The sequence below is a fragment of the Electrophorus electricus genome, chromosome 13 (genome assembly GCF_013358815.1).
Source record: "Electrophorus electricus isolate fEleEle1 chromosome 13, fEleEle1.pri, whole genome shotgun sequence".
NCBI lineage: Eukaryota > Metazoa > Chordata > Actinopteri > Gymnotiformes > Gymnotidae > Electrophorus > Electrophorus electricus.
This window is the reverse complement of record NC_049547.1, coordinates 5,029,429-5,042,856: the sequence shown is the minus strand read 5'-3', so window position 1 is coordinate 5,042,856 and position 13,428 is coordinate 5,029,429. Positions and strand designations below refer to the sequence as shown.

General features: G+C 38.1%; 1 protein-coding gene across 1 annotated transcript; it reads left to right on the top strand.

Moving 5' to 3' along the window:
* The first annotated feature begins 9,874 nt into the window (after positions 1–9,874).
* Positions 9,875–11,438, top strand: alkal2b (ALK and LTK ligand 2b). The gene is made up of 5 exons (XM_027008837.1): positions 9,875–9,949; positions 10,382–10,683; positions 10,939–10,992; positions 11,095–11,175; positions 11,374–11,438. Exons 2-5 carry the CDS (start codon positions 10,422–10,424, stop codon positions 11,436–11,438), a joined length of 462 nt encoding a protein of 153 aa, XP_026864638.1. The 5' UTR covers positions 9,875–9,949; positions 10,382–10,421.
* The last annotated feature ends 1,990 nt before the right edge of the window (positions 11,439–13,428 follow it).

Here is a 13,428-nt window from a genome sequence, read left to right as displayed (position 1 = left end):
ATGTAGCCTGGCATGCCTTATCATTGAGAACAAGTGACAAACCTGACTGCAAAACAAAAAGCAAAGGAACATTTTTGTTCAATTAAAGCACATTATCATGGCTGACATGGCTGTTTAGGACATGAAGCAGAGACACAGCTGGCTACAGAACATTTTCCTTCAATAGTCTAAGGTGAAAGGTTGATTCTTTTATTGTCTATTTGAATCTCATTTTTGTCCATTTGAACAGCATAACACATAGTGTATAGTAAGGACTCAGTTCATTCAGTTATACCAGTGGCAAATGTGCCAGGTAACGGTCTATAGCAGAGCTAGCAACTCTCAGTAGAACCGCTCAGCTTGTGTCACTTACCAAGTTTTCAAGAGATCTTTCAAGAGATTTTCCTGAGAAAATCCTGAAGTGGGAAGAGGATTCCTGCCTGGTGTACCTGTCATTTGAACACTATGTGCACTTTAGCCTCAATCCTGGAACAAAGCAGGTTGTCCCCATGCAAGTCCTGGGCTTCCCTCACTGCAGATAGGCTCCTGAGGATTCAGGGACAGGGACGTCAGGGGCTGATGGGAGAAATAAACAATGCCTTTATAAAACTGTTCCAAGGGATAGTTTAAAAAAGCAGTGAGCCTACTTTCTGGATCTGCAGTCCTTTTAGATTGCTCTGTGCTTTAGGCTTGGTTGTGGAATCCTTGATGCAACTAAAATGTTACATGGATTCTGAAGTCCAGTCTAAAATAAGTATTAATGATAATCAAGTCATTCTTAAAACTTTGGCATGATCAATTCAGAGTTTTCATTCTGGGATGCAGTTTAGCAATCTCTGCAAAGCAAGCAAAAACTGTTTCTTGAAATGGTTTGTATGTTTGTTTGATCTGGCATTTTCTTTACTACTGAGTCCTGCAGCATATATGATTCAATCCACCCCTTGTTTTGTGTTACACAAACACAGGCATTCTTTCTACTTGCTGACATATCAGACTACCTGTAGATCCTGTTTCACAACCAGGATCACTTTATGGATTTTGGTGTGTATGTAAATCAATACAATCTAATACGATATACCTTGCAGATTCTACTTTTGTCTCACCACAGACTAATTATGGTTTTAAATAAGACTACACTTTTAAACAGACCTGTACCAGGCATTGTGCATGATTCAGTACAAGATGAACTTAATAGTTATGCAACTTGATCAGAAAATATGATGTTTACATCTTTGGGAAATTAATTGGCAATTTGTTTGTGACCGGTGTAAGAAACTATAAATTGGTCAATGATGTTCCATATTATCTATGCTGTTTTAACATTCTAATTTAAAGCTCCTTAGAACCAATTGACATGACCTATAAGTCAACATAAGTGCACACATTTCATTTATTGTAAATGACTTTCATGACTATCCTGAAGATACCCCAGGAACACAGGAAAGCACATTTTCTGACAGCTTCCATTAACAGAGCCATTACAGTTTCCATTTGCATGCACCACTCTGATAAGATTAAAAACCAGATAGAACATAAACTGCACAAATAGTTTATGTAGTTCCTCCTCAGCGGTTACCAAAAGCAGTTCACCATGTCCACTGACTTGATGAAAGGTGCCTAATAAGATTTTGGAATGAGCCTCTGTCCACCCTGGAGAGTACAAATGGGCCAGAGTCATGGACCTGTGCAACGTTTGTCATCTCTGAGAGCTTCTAGGGAGTTATCTGTAGGAGACCTTTTTGGTTTGCTGGAGGAGGGTGTCAAAATTACTCACTTGCAAGCAAAGCCCAAATGTGCTCAGTCACAGTCACTCATGGAAAAAGACAAAGAACCCACAGATATGTACAAATTCCCACATGTCATGCCCAATAAGTAATTTTGTGATGTATTCTGTAAAGATTACTTTTCTCAGTGTGTGTTCATAAAACTTTAATATTGTTCATATGATGAAAACTTAAATGTTGGAGCTTTTATCTTTATGTCTTCGATTATGCTTATTTGCTGCGTATAAATACATGTCTCATTTTACAGAGCACTTCTAATTATCACCAAGTTTGTGGGTTTTCAGACAGACAGTAAGCACTGCCCCCCACCCCCCAACACCTTAACAGAAAGGATTTATCTTTTGTATGTATAACAAAGTACCAGATTGGCAGGCAAGACATTTGGATTCATCAATTTCATTTCATCAGTTCCTGCCTACAGTTCATGAAGTTTGAGGTTCTTGAAAGCTGAGAAATGAAAAAATCAAGGCGTGACAGAAATTTTGGTACGAGTGGAAAATGACAGCAATCAAAGAGCACTATAAAGCATTTTAGAAAGTGCAGCAATAAACACATGTAGGCTGTTTGTTTTCACGATTAATAATATTAATTGTTGTAGCACAGTGTCATAGCAAACAATCCAATCTGTTGCAGGAATATGCATTCATATAGCATGATTGCCTTGCAGATGCCAATATCCTACCAGGACCATGCATCATTCATAAAGTTTCCAGAAGAAAGAACAAATTGCAGCTTTCATACTTGCTATAAATAGGTTCCTTACATGACCCCACATCGTTTGGAAGGTTAACAAGTCGTCAAAACAACCTCCCCATGGTAACAGCTGCTTTGGATGCAAACTGTAACAACAACACATTCCCCAAAATTACCCAAACCCAAACTGCACAATGGTATGGAGTCCTCGCATGCAGCTGGGTGATGCTGGGACAGGCACCAATCATCCTAATCAACCTCAAGCTCTTTGGACACTTAGAAGAGCAGTGAAAAATTTCCCAACACATCACAGCTTGTACACATTGGCTCAGCCTCTCAGTTGTATGTGGAACGTGCTGAATGTTTCAAGCAGAGCGTTCTGGCTGGATGGAGATGTGATAAACTTTTACCTTGGGGGAGGGGGGGAGGGAGCATCAGGGTTAGCAGATGGTATTTGTAGTTTTCTGGTTCAATGACGTGTATATATGCTCCAAACAGCTGCAATCATTGAAAATATGTTGACTTTGGCCCTGCGTTCTTAATTATGTCAGAATATGTTTTCCTGGCTGCTTCCACCCAAAGTTACTGGACAAGTTATTTGCATGAATGATAGATATTACACATCCAGTGGTTTCCGCTACAGCAGCAACAAAGACATAAGATAGTTTACATATTATTTAAAAGTCTTTCTTTCTAACATATATAACTTTTTAAAAAATATATGTAGAATTATAGCATAAAAGCTTGTTTGCTCACATGATTGTTTACTGACTTCTTTTCCAGTATTGCTATGGAAAAGAAACCAAATGGTCCTCTCTCACAAAACCAACCTAGAGGAATACATGACTACTTCTGGGGTCAAGCCCCAGAACATTCCAGCAATGTTTCTGATCACATTTTGAGTTTGTTTAGAACATGTCTGCACTGCCATCATGAGCATATCCCTTCATATGCCTGAGTAAAGCCAAACGTGAAGCCTCCATCATTTAAAAATAATTGCAAGGTGAGCACACCATTTTATCAAAGATCATCTAAGATTTTATCAATAATATAAGATAACGCACTCATACACTTTGAACTTAGCACAAGAAAAATAAGCTAAGATTCATTTTAGAATTTGTCAGCAGTTGTCCAGACTTCATTTGGGTTTATAATTGCTTTGAAACTTAGTTTGCACTAGTGTTGGATATATACATAATATTAGAAGTTTGAGATTTGACTTAATATACATTTTAATTTTTAATTATTATCCAAATGCAGAATTACTTTGTCACTTTTCTCCAAATATACCCATTTAAAGTAAAAGATTACCCCAAAATGCTAGCATGATTAACAATAAAAAAGTAAATATAATTTGCATAATATACATGCTTTCTTACGTATTTACTTTTCTTACATTCTTACTGAATTCCTGTTTCTACATTTTTGTTAAATGAACTGCAATTCATTTTCTTGTGTGACTGAGTTTTCACTTTGCCATTCAGTATTCTGTTTTGCCACTAAACTTACCTTAAATGACTTCCCAAACTCCTAAAAGCTCAGGTGGAAAAGCATCGGCTTCAGCTGCTGCTCATTTTACTCCAGGCATTATATCTGGTGCACTGCTTATTGCATTCTAATACCCAACATAACAATTAGGTTTGTTACTCACATTTTTTAGATTTTATTACTCAGAAGTGAGCAATAAACAATGCCATGTGGCACAACCATCTTAAAGCATCCTTTCCAATTTGCTCATTAACTTGAAGAAAATATTTAAAGGATTAGACTGAAGAATTAAACATGTACTAGACTAAATAAGAAGAGTATATATTTTCTATAGCAGACACAAATAATGCTAAAATGGATGAATCATTTATTATAATTAAGCAGAGTCACTCTCATACATCCACAGCAGAAGCTGTCACAGAGGTTGTCTTTGAGTAGTAGAAGGCTTACCTTTTATCAGTGTCTCATAGAATGGTATATGCTACTCTGTGTTATTCCCAGCGTCATTTTAAATTATTATTAAAACAACAACTATTTGTGAAAGCAGTTCAATATATATAATAGTCTTAATGCAGTCATACTAAGGCATAATCAGACTGTCCACACTAGCTCAAAACTGTGCCATAGAAAGATTTGCAACACCTAAAGACCGAAAAGGGCTGTACAAGCAAAGTTAAGTGAGTCAAATCCTCAAGCTTCTCTGTGTTAGATTTGGAGGTTAAAACATGACCGAGGTCATTTGCACAGCCACCATCTCTGTCAACAAATCTGTGCCCGAAAGATTGTGAAAGAAAAAGATTTCTGTTTAAACCCTGCTTTGTACTGCAAGAATAGATTCTCATAATTCTGTGAGGTGATGTGTATGTTTGTAAGGCTGTGCATATTTGTGTGTGTGTGTGTGTGTGTGTGTGTGTGTGTGTGTGTGTGTGTGTGTGTGTGTGTGTGTATGTGTGTGTCTGTCTTGTCTGTCTGTTGATATGTCTGCATATCTGTCTGCTTGCAAATAAAGCTAATTTATTTAAGGCCTCTAGCTAAGGTATCTGTGAAAATTCTTCATATACATTCTTATGTGAGAGACATAGGAGCATTGCTGATGCTGAAAATGTGCGTGCCAATTTAACAACCAATAAATCAGAATGGGAATTAGTTCTATGAACTGTAGCCAAAATGTCTTTATGATTCTTGGTATTATTCCACTATTAGGCTAGAAGAGAGAGAAGCTTTTTTTATGTTTGCCATGAAAACCACACATCATCATCAACACCATCAACCTCATCATGTCTCTTCCTCTACAGCTACCATTCTGAGTTGCAACAGAATCATATGCTTTTCAGTGAGCTGCAGTGATACCTTGAACTTGAGTATGCTTTCTCTGTTGGTAAGTCATGGAAGGGGAGTATGCCATGTTTGAATATGAATTAGGATTGCATTATTCCTGTGCCTGAGTGAGTCGATCTCAGACACAGGACTGGCACATTAGCTCTGCATGTTTCAGCTATGAGATCACCAAAATGAGGTACAGTGGTGAAACTAAGCATTGCAAGATCAGTATTTTTTTTTTCTTACAGTTTATTAAGCCTTATTTTCAAAAAACGTCTCACATATACAGTCATGCTGATCATGGCATGCTATACATATGTACAATAACATTTATGTGTGTATTTTGTTGTAATTAAGCCCAGTCACACTAGATAACATATATCACATTGAAATATAGGAACAATACAGGACTTCCTGCTCTGTTTGGTGAGGGACTCTGAGGATAACTAATGAGAGTATGTTTCTTGGAATTATTTTATTTTATTTATTTGTAGGTCATTCAAAGTGAACAAACATTATTTATGGAGATGGTTTACCAAAAAAGAGTCCTATAAACTTTCATTGAACTACAAATTTGCTTCAAAGTATGAGTAAGGGTCCACTTTTCTGCTTCTAAATTCAACATTTTGTTTATTAGTTATTTCTATCACTGCACAGCATGGTTATTTTCACCATTCTGTCTTCAATGCCAGAGCCATAGAAGGATTTAGATGTTTAGCTAAAGTTAGATTTGGCCAGTTGATTCCCTACTCATAAGTGCTTATTCATCTCCATCTCAGGCATCCAGTAGAATCCTTTTTAAAAGCTATTGGGTATCTATTTCATTGCACATTCTAAGCATGTTTGTCAAGATAGGGTAAAGGGTTTTATTGCTTCTATAGTTAGAGACAGTAAAAACATTTAATATTTCAATTAGCAATATCCAGTTTTGAAAAGCAAAATAGCTCCAACAATGGCAGATAGGAAGGCTAATTTGCAGTATAAGATGTCAAAAAGATGCCACCAGAGTCATCTTATCAGTTGGATTCTGCTGGTGATCTTGGTTATCTTTGGAAGGTACAGCATAGTATAACACTGCTGTACATGCTGTATTGGAAAAGCCTCTGAATGAACATCAATCTTCATATACAAACATATCGCTGCAGTTAAAAATATTTACAGAGAAATATATTAACAGAGCACCTCTAGAGACTTAGAGATGATGTGAAATTCAGTTCTGGCCTTCTTGTAATCAACAACAGACTTAGAGGGATATAAGAGGGTATTAGTTGTTGAATTAGTTGTTGTTGCAGGATGCAAACACAACATGGTCATTCAAGTTAGATTCAGACATTGTAGGTATACTCCTAAAATGGATCTCAAAGAGTTCTTAAAGAGGTCTCAAAGAGATTTCAGTGAGGCTGTGTATGTCTGTTTAAGCATGAAAAACATTTTTCCTTCTGAACACTTTCCTGAGGTTGTTGGTAACATAATGCATATGAAACAATTACACTTTGCAGGGACATGGACTTTTGCTACAACCTGCATATTTTCCTTAAGCAGTGCTTAAATATTAATGCTTCATATTTTTACTCCTTGTTTCATATTTAATAATGGGATATCAATTACAGAGGAGGTTCAAACATGTTTTGCCATATGAATGGTGAAAAGGCACCAAGCAAAACGTATACATTCTTAAGTCTCAACTCTACAAGGTGAGATTCAAATCTATATGCACCATAGATGACAACGTAGTAATCTTGAGACATTACAGGGACATCACAGATAAACGTTATGACGAAGCAATCCTCCCTTGTGCAATGAAGCTCCAATGGAACGTATCAGCACAAACAAGCCTGGAAAGGCCTGGAAAAACCGGAATCTGCAGGTCTGTCCATGTAAGGTCTGCTGGTTTGCCTAACCCAACATTAGGTCTGACTGACACTGATGAATAGTCACATCTGATAAGATAAACTCATGAAAAACTGCTATGAAAGATGTGAAAGATGTGAAAGATCTGTCAATTGTGTCAAATGTGTTAAAGGTGTCAGAGGAAAGGCCAAAGTAAAGCTGTGGATAAGAACTGGCCCACACTAGGATTAATGAATGAAAGACCAACAACGGGTTCTGGGATCTCTGCCTGGGATTGGGATTAGGGATTCTCTACCCAAAGACTCTGGATTGGATTGCTAGAGTCTTGCCACATGGTGAGAACTGCTGACATAAGATAGAAGCAAATGGGAGCTGGGAAATGGGACATCATGATGAGGAGAGGGAGGAGTTTTAACAGCCTGGCTGGTGAGCAGAGGCATGGGGAGGAAAGAGGGCCCAAAAGACACAACTGGGGGCTCTAGCATGGCTGTCAACCTGTACTAGGGCTAACTCACAGACCCTCCAAAAGCCACAACCAGGGGCTCTAGCATGGCTGTTAAGCTGTACTAGGGCTAACTCACAGACCCTCCAAAAGCCACAACCAGGGGCTCTAGCATGGCTGTTAAGCTGTACTAGGGCCAACTCACAGACCCTCCAAAAGCCACAACCAGGGGCTCTAGCATGGCTGTCAACCTGTACTAGGGCTAACTCACAGACCCTCCAACAGCCACAACCAGGGGCTCTAGCATGGCTGTCAACCTGTACTAGGGCTAACTCACAGACCCTCCAAAAGCCACAACCAGGGGCTCTAGCATGGCTGTCAACTTGTACTAGGACTAACTCACAGACCCTCCAAGTACAGAACAGGAAAAGCATTAATTCATGTATTTAATTGCAACCAAGTTATACAAGTATACAGCAGATTATATTTTTAAAGATGCATTTTGCATAATGAATAATAAACGAGTACATAAACAAAACAATTCCACTGGGATGAATAAAGTATTACTTGTTCTTATTCTTATGTATAGTAAGCCACCAGAAGTACAGAATCCTATTCATTTCCTGATCAAATATTTTAAGGAATCTTACAGAAGTCAAAAACAAGTCTTTGTGAATAACTGCAGCCTGAAATAAATCTTGTGACTAAAAGATATTTTGTTCCATATGCCCTCAACTGTGCAAAAAGCTAAACCATTCAGACAACTATGTGGAACACACACACACACACACACACACACACACACACACACACACAAATATGTACTGAACAAAAAAGGCTAAAGCTTTGTATACACATTCGAGTGTCCCCACCACCACCAAAAAAAACTTGCCATTACTTGTGCCTGTGATCTTGTGCTTAATATAAGTATGTTCACTCCTGTGGTTTATTAAATTGTTTAACGACCACGCCACCCCTATTGTAACACAGGTGATAAAATAAGGGGAAGGCAGGAGAATCTCATTCACAACAAGAACTAATTATATTACTACACGGAGGAGGACAGGAAAGTTTGGCTGGGAAGCGGTGGGGGCGAGTCTGTGTGAGAGAAGACGGTTCATATCCCTGTGGTATCAGACGCGTCGAGCGTGCACATTCTAAGCGCCCGAACGTAAACCTTCGACACCTTGCCACAAGTGCTACGTGACCGTCTATAAACTATTAAATTAAAAAAAAAAAAAAAAAAAAAAGATGACATCTTTTTGACTCGCTTGTACATCCTGATAAACGAGAGGATGCCGAGAGCTGTTCCAAAGCATCTAAAAAAAATTAGGAATACTGTCCAGAAAGTTAGATGTATAATTTTATAAGGCTATAGACACACTGTGTGGCACTGTTGAGCCAGTTTATCTTAAATCATGTGTAACGTTGGCACTAATAAATCTGCGCTACCATGTTTAATAATACTTCCAAAGTTTTCTAATCCCGATTGGCACCAGCTAAAGGAATGGTGGCAAACCCGGGGGTTTACCTTGGACAATAAAGATATCCCAAAAGAGGAGGGGAGTGATGATATAAGTGATAATAAACTCAAAGGGAGTGGTAATGGACTGAGTAAACGAAAGCAATACTGGAGAAGGCCTGTGCGCTCTCCACAGTCGTCCAGACCTGGACGCTGTTGTCATACTCGAAGAAACTGGCTTCCTATTCCAATTCTGGTTACTTACCATAATTGTCTAATCATATTTTATGTTTGGGCTTCCACTAAGATGTAAGGGAAATATGAATCGATTATACTATCCTCTACGGGAAAATTAAGAAGGACTATTCAACCAGTACGTTTTCATCTATTTATGAAAGGGATACGCCGATTCCCGTTTGAGGACTGAAAAAAAAAAAATCATTAGTGGGAAAAATACTTCACCTGGACCACAATCGGACTGGATCCTTTGGGCGTTATGAGACGGTGGCCGGAAAAATAAAATGCATTTTTCAAGGGACGCTATTAACACGTTTCTAAATAAAGACATGCCGGGACAATCCACATGGGACAAGAACTTGCGTCTGCAACAGAGAATAAAAACTGAGGGAACCCATGCCGGATGATCCGGAATAAACTTCATCAGGAGACACGGCAGAGAAAAAAGAAGTTGTGAGCTTTCATTATTTTCCACCCACAACCCACTATCAACAGATGACCGTCTTTAAACATATAAAAGAGGGTGCCTCTCCATGTGTCGTGGCGCACAAGATCTTGGAAGTATTGTAGCCTACCTGGGGAAAGGCGACTGCAGCGGAATCTGTTTCGTTTGCACCACATTAACATAATTATCAGCGAATAAACTGGGAGGCCACTAAAAACCGTTTCACACGTCTGCTGCTGACAAAACAGGTAATTAGTTACTTCTACCGCATTTCCAAGCTTGTTTGACGTAACAGATTTTCATGTGTAAAATGCGTTGAGTCAGACTTCTTTCGCACTTTTTCCTCTCACTTACTTCTGCAGGATTTATTACAGCAGCACGTACATTCCACGTCGGACACTGCCTAAAGCAACGTTAACTTTTAGATACTAATAAAGTCCGGGTTTCCGACTCTGTAGTTTGCATGCCAAAGTTTCAAGTCATGTAGACTCTAAAAATGTCATAGTAAGGGCGTAACTTAAATGTCTCTCATTCCTGTAGCTATTGTAAAAAGAAAAAGCTCAATCGTCATGTTGATTTGTGCGTGTTTATTACGCTGATATGAAATCATTAAATAATTGCCCACATGTGTCGAAGTGCCATCGGTCAAGTCGTTGACTAAATCACTGTTGCGTTTTCAGGGCTCTAAGTCACGACTTGAGGATAGGGGCACGCTTCAGTATGAGAGCGCTGCGCACACCCGTCTTCATGGGACTCCTGTTAATTCTCACAGCCGGCTACTGCAAACAGAGCGGCGTTCACACTGGCGGCAAGGACGACAGGAGCCTCGTAAACCCCCTAATGGACAAAGTAAGAGTAAAACGGGAGCATCACACGGAAGACGGCGAGCGCGACCTACACCATGCTCCCCGAAAAGAATATTCAATTGAAACGGGGGAAGAAAACGATGTTAATAAGTCGTATCAGCATGATCAAATACTGGGTAAGTAGACTGTAATGTAACATGCTGACAGAAGACTGTTATAGTCTCAGCTCTGATGGACTTTGCATAGTGGTGTGGAGTACTAAAAGATGGTAGATGTTTGCGTTCGAAATCAACTACTCTGATAACTAATATCAAACGTATTTTGTGTGTATGATCTATTTCAATTTTTTTTTGCTGAGACTAACTGGGAATTTTCAGACGCCAAGTAAAATATAATGGTTTACTGACATTTTAAAAATCGATTTCCAACAGAGGTCTTTCCCAGAGATCTTCGACAGAAGGATAAATTCCTACAACACTTAACAGGTGGGTGGCGTCCAGTTTATCTCGGGCAATTCTGTTATGTGTACTTAATCAGGTCCTTTGGTGTCTGCATATCTACTTGAGTTTTAAATGTTTCTGTTTCAGGACCTCTCTATTTTAGTCCCAAATGCAGCAAACGCTTTTATAGACTATACCATAATACCAGGGACTGCACAATACCAGCCTGTAAGTGCAACTGCCCTTGACACATGTCTTGACACTCATAATGCAGTATAAGATAGATGAGTATAGATATAGCGTTATCAAGACTGATAAGGTCTAATTTTTTATTTAAATGATTACATTATTTTATACAACTTTATGATATGGCAGAGTTGTACATTGTATATTTTATTGATGGAGTTCAATGTTTTTGTGTTGCAGATTATAAAAGATGTGCTCGGCTACTAACAAGGTTAGCAGGAAGTCAATGGTGCTCTGAGGGTTAGACCTTACAGGTAAATTGTTAACTCAAAGCATACAATGTAATATTGTCACATTTGTTTTTCTTTTTGTGTCATTAGCAGTAAAATGTTTGCCGAGCAGCCATTTCGTTTACACACATGAATTTATCAGTCAGTCATATGAAATGTACATTTATTGTTTTATCATGCACACACCTTATCAGCAGGCCACTCATTAGATACCGCGGTCTCGAAGCAGTCCGTAAACGTAGTGCGCACTGGTGTCAAGCGTGTTTACATGCAAATGGAATAAATATTTGGATTAAAGTGATAAAATAGGCAGATGTTGGGTGAAGACTTGTGTTGTTGGGTGAGGGTCAGGGTCCTGTTGGGAAATATATTTAATATAATAAGGGAGTACATTGTGTAGTGTGTTAACTGTTGGAGATTAAGGGCCACACTTATGGTCCTTTGAGACCACTGAAAATGATGCTGTCTGGTTTTTAGTGTAATGCAAAACCTTCTGAGGGTTTGTTTGTTGTGCAGTTAAGTTTCCCTTGTTTCTATGTGCCTACTCCATTGTGTGATTTGAATGGGGCAGAGACAATATAGTTATAATGTTTAGGGAAGATATTGTCCACAAGCTCATAAAACTACTGATTAAGAAATACATTTCTATTGTCTGTAAATAATTTTGTCAGCCTGGTAAGACATATAATCAAAAAATATTATTTTCTGTGAGCATCTAAAATATTACATTTTTCATATTCAACTAAGAACAAAGTTTACTAAATGATTTTATCCCTTTGCAGATTTCAATAGACATGAAGAAACAAAGAGAACCAAGAAAAAGTGCCTTGGAGAAATACCGGGAAGTCTGATTATACATTTTATATATATATATATATATATATATATATATATATATATATAAGTGATGTATAATTATACTTACCACAATGAAGCATAGTTTGTCATCTTTATTTTCTAAATAAAGTGGAATGTCTCCATAGATTTCTGCATACAGTATCATGTCAGTCTTTTTGACTGACAAGTCAGTTATCCTTGAACTCTGATGGTGCAAGTGAAGATGACGTTTTATAGATACACGACAGAATGGATGTGCCACTGCCAACCCTTCAAGGACTGTTAACAATGCTCCCAGAAATGACCTTTACTGCTGAGCACAATAACTGGTCCAAAAGCATAAAAACAGATTAATGTAAAATTCTTGCCTTTTTTTTTGTATTTTCAAGACATTTCATTTGGCAGAGATTGATACTAAACAATGTTGGATGCGGTTTATTCTGTGGAAAAAAGGGGGAAAAAACGTCAGCATTCTCCTGAATATGTATGTCATGTAGTATATATTTATACATTTGAGCTATTGTCATTTACTGTTGTCAAACATCAACAGCCCAGATAGAGTGCAATATGTAAAAAAAATGTACATATAAAATATCACTTTTAAATAAACATGTTTGTTATATAATGTTCAAAGTGTGCTATGGTATTAAAAATTTGCACATATCCTTTGTGTCTGCACATGTGTGGAGAATTTGGTTTGCATGTCTTGGAGTGTCTTGGAGTTTGCATGTCTTACAAGTGTGTGAATGTATGTTCCATATTAACATCAGACCTGTTAATTATAATGACAAATTTTGGCTTTAAATACACAAAAATAATGCTGGTACTAGATATTGGTATAAGAACATGGCAGGCAGCAATTTACAGCAAAGCACAGGGACATAATTTATACAAGGGCTCACACCATGCTTTTGTTTGGACTTATCAAAGACTGATCACTTATCAGAATGGATGTTTTAAATGTTATAGCTCAGCTTCAGGCTATGCCAACATTTGTCACTGAACTCATAGTGGCCAGACAAATTGCCTGTAAATATTTCTGTGTTAACAATGCCATTGGAGCAGATTGCAGGAATCGGAGCCTCCCTTTTTTGTGGTGTAGTGGTAGACATAAAGACTGCCCAGGGCCTTAAGCCTACTTCCGAGGGAGTTGGATGGCATGACTAAC

What these genes read in the sequence shown, in the direction of transcription:
- alkal2b (XM_027008837.1), top strand. Translation starts at nt 10,422, where the DNA reads ATGAGAGCGCTGCGCACACCCGTCTTCATGGGACTCCTGTTAATTCTC. An exon ending in TCAGCATGATCAAATACTGG is followed by an intron (nt 10,684 to 10,938) that starts GTAAGTAGACTG and finishes GATTTCCAACAG; the next exon opens with AGGTCTTTCCCAGAGATCTT. An exon ending in ATTCCTACAACACTTAACAG is followed by an intron (nt 10,993 to 11,094) that starts GTGGGTGGCGTC and finishes TTTCTGTTTCAG; the next exon opens with GACCTCTCTATTTTAGTCCC.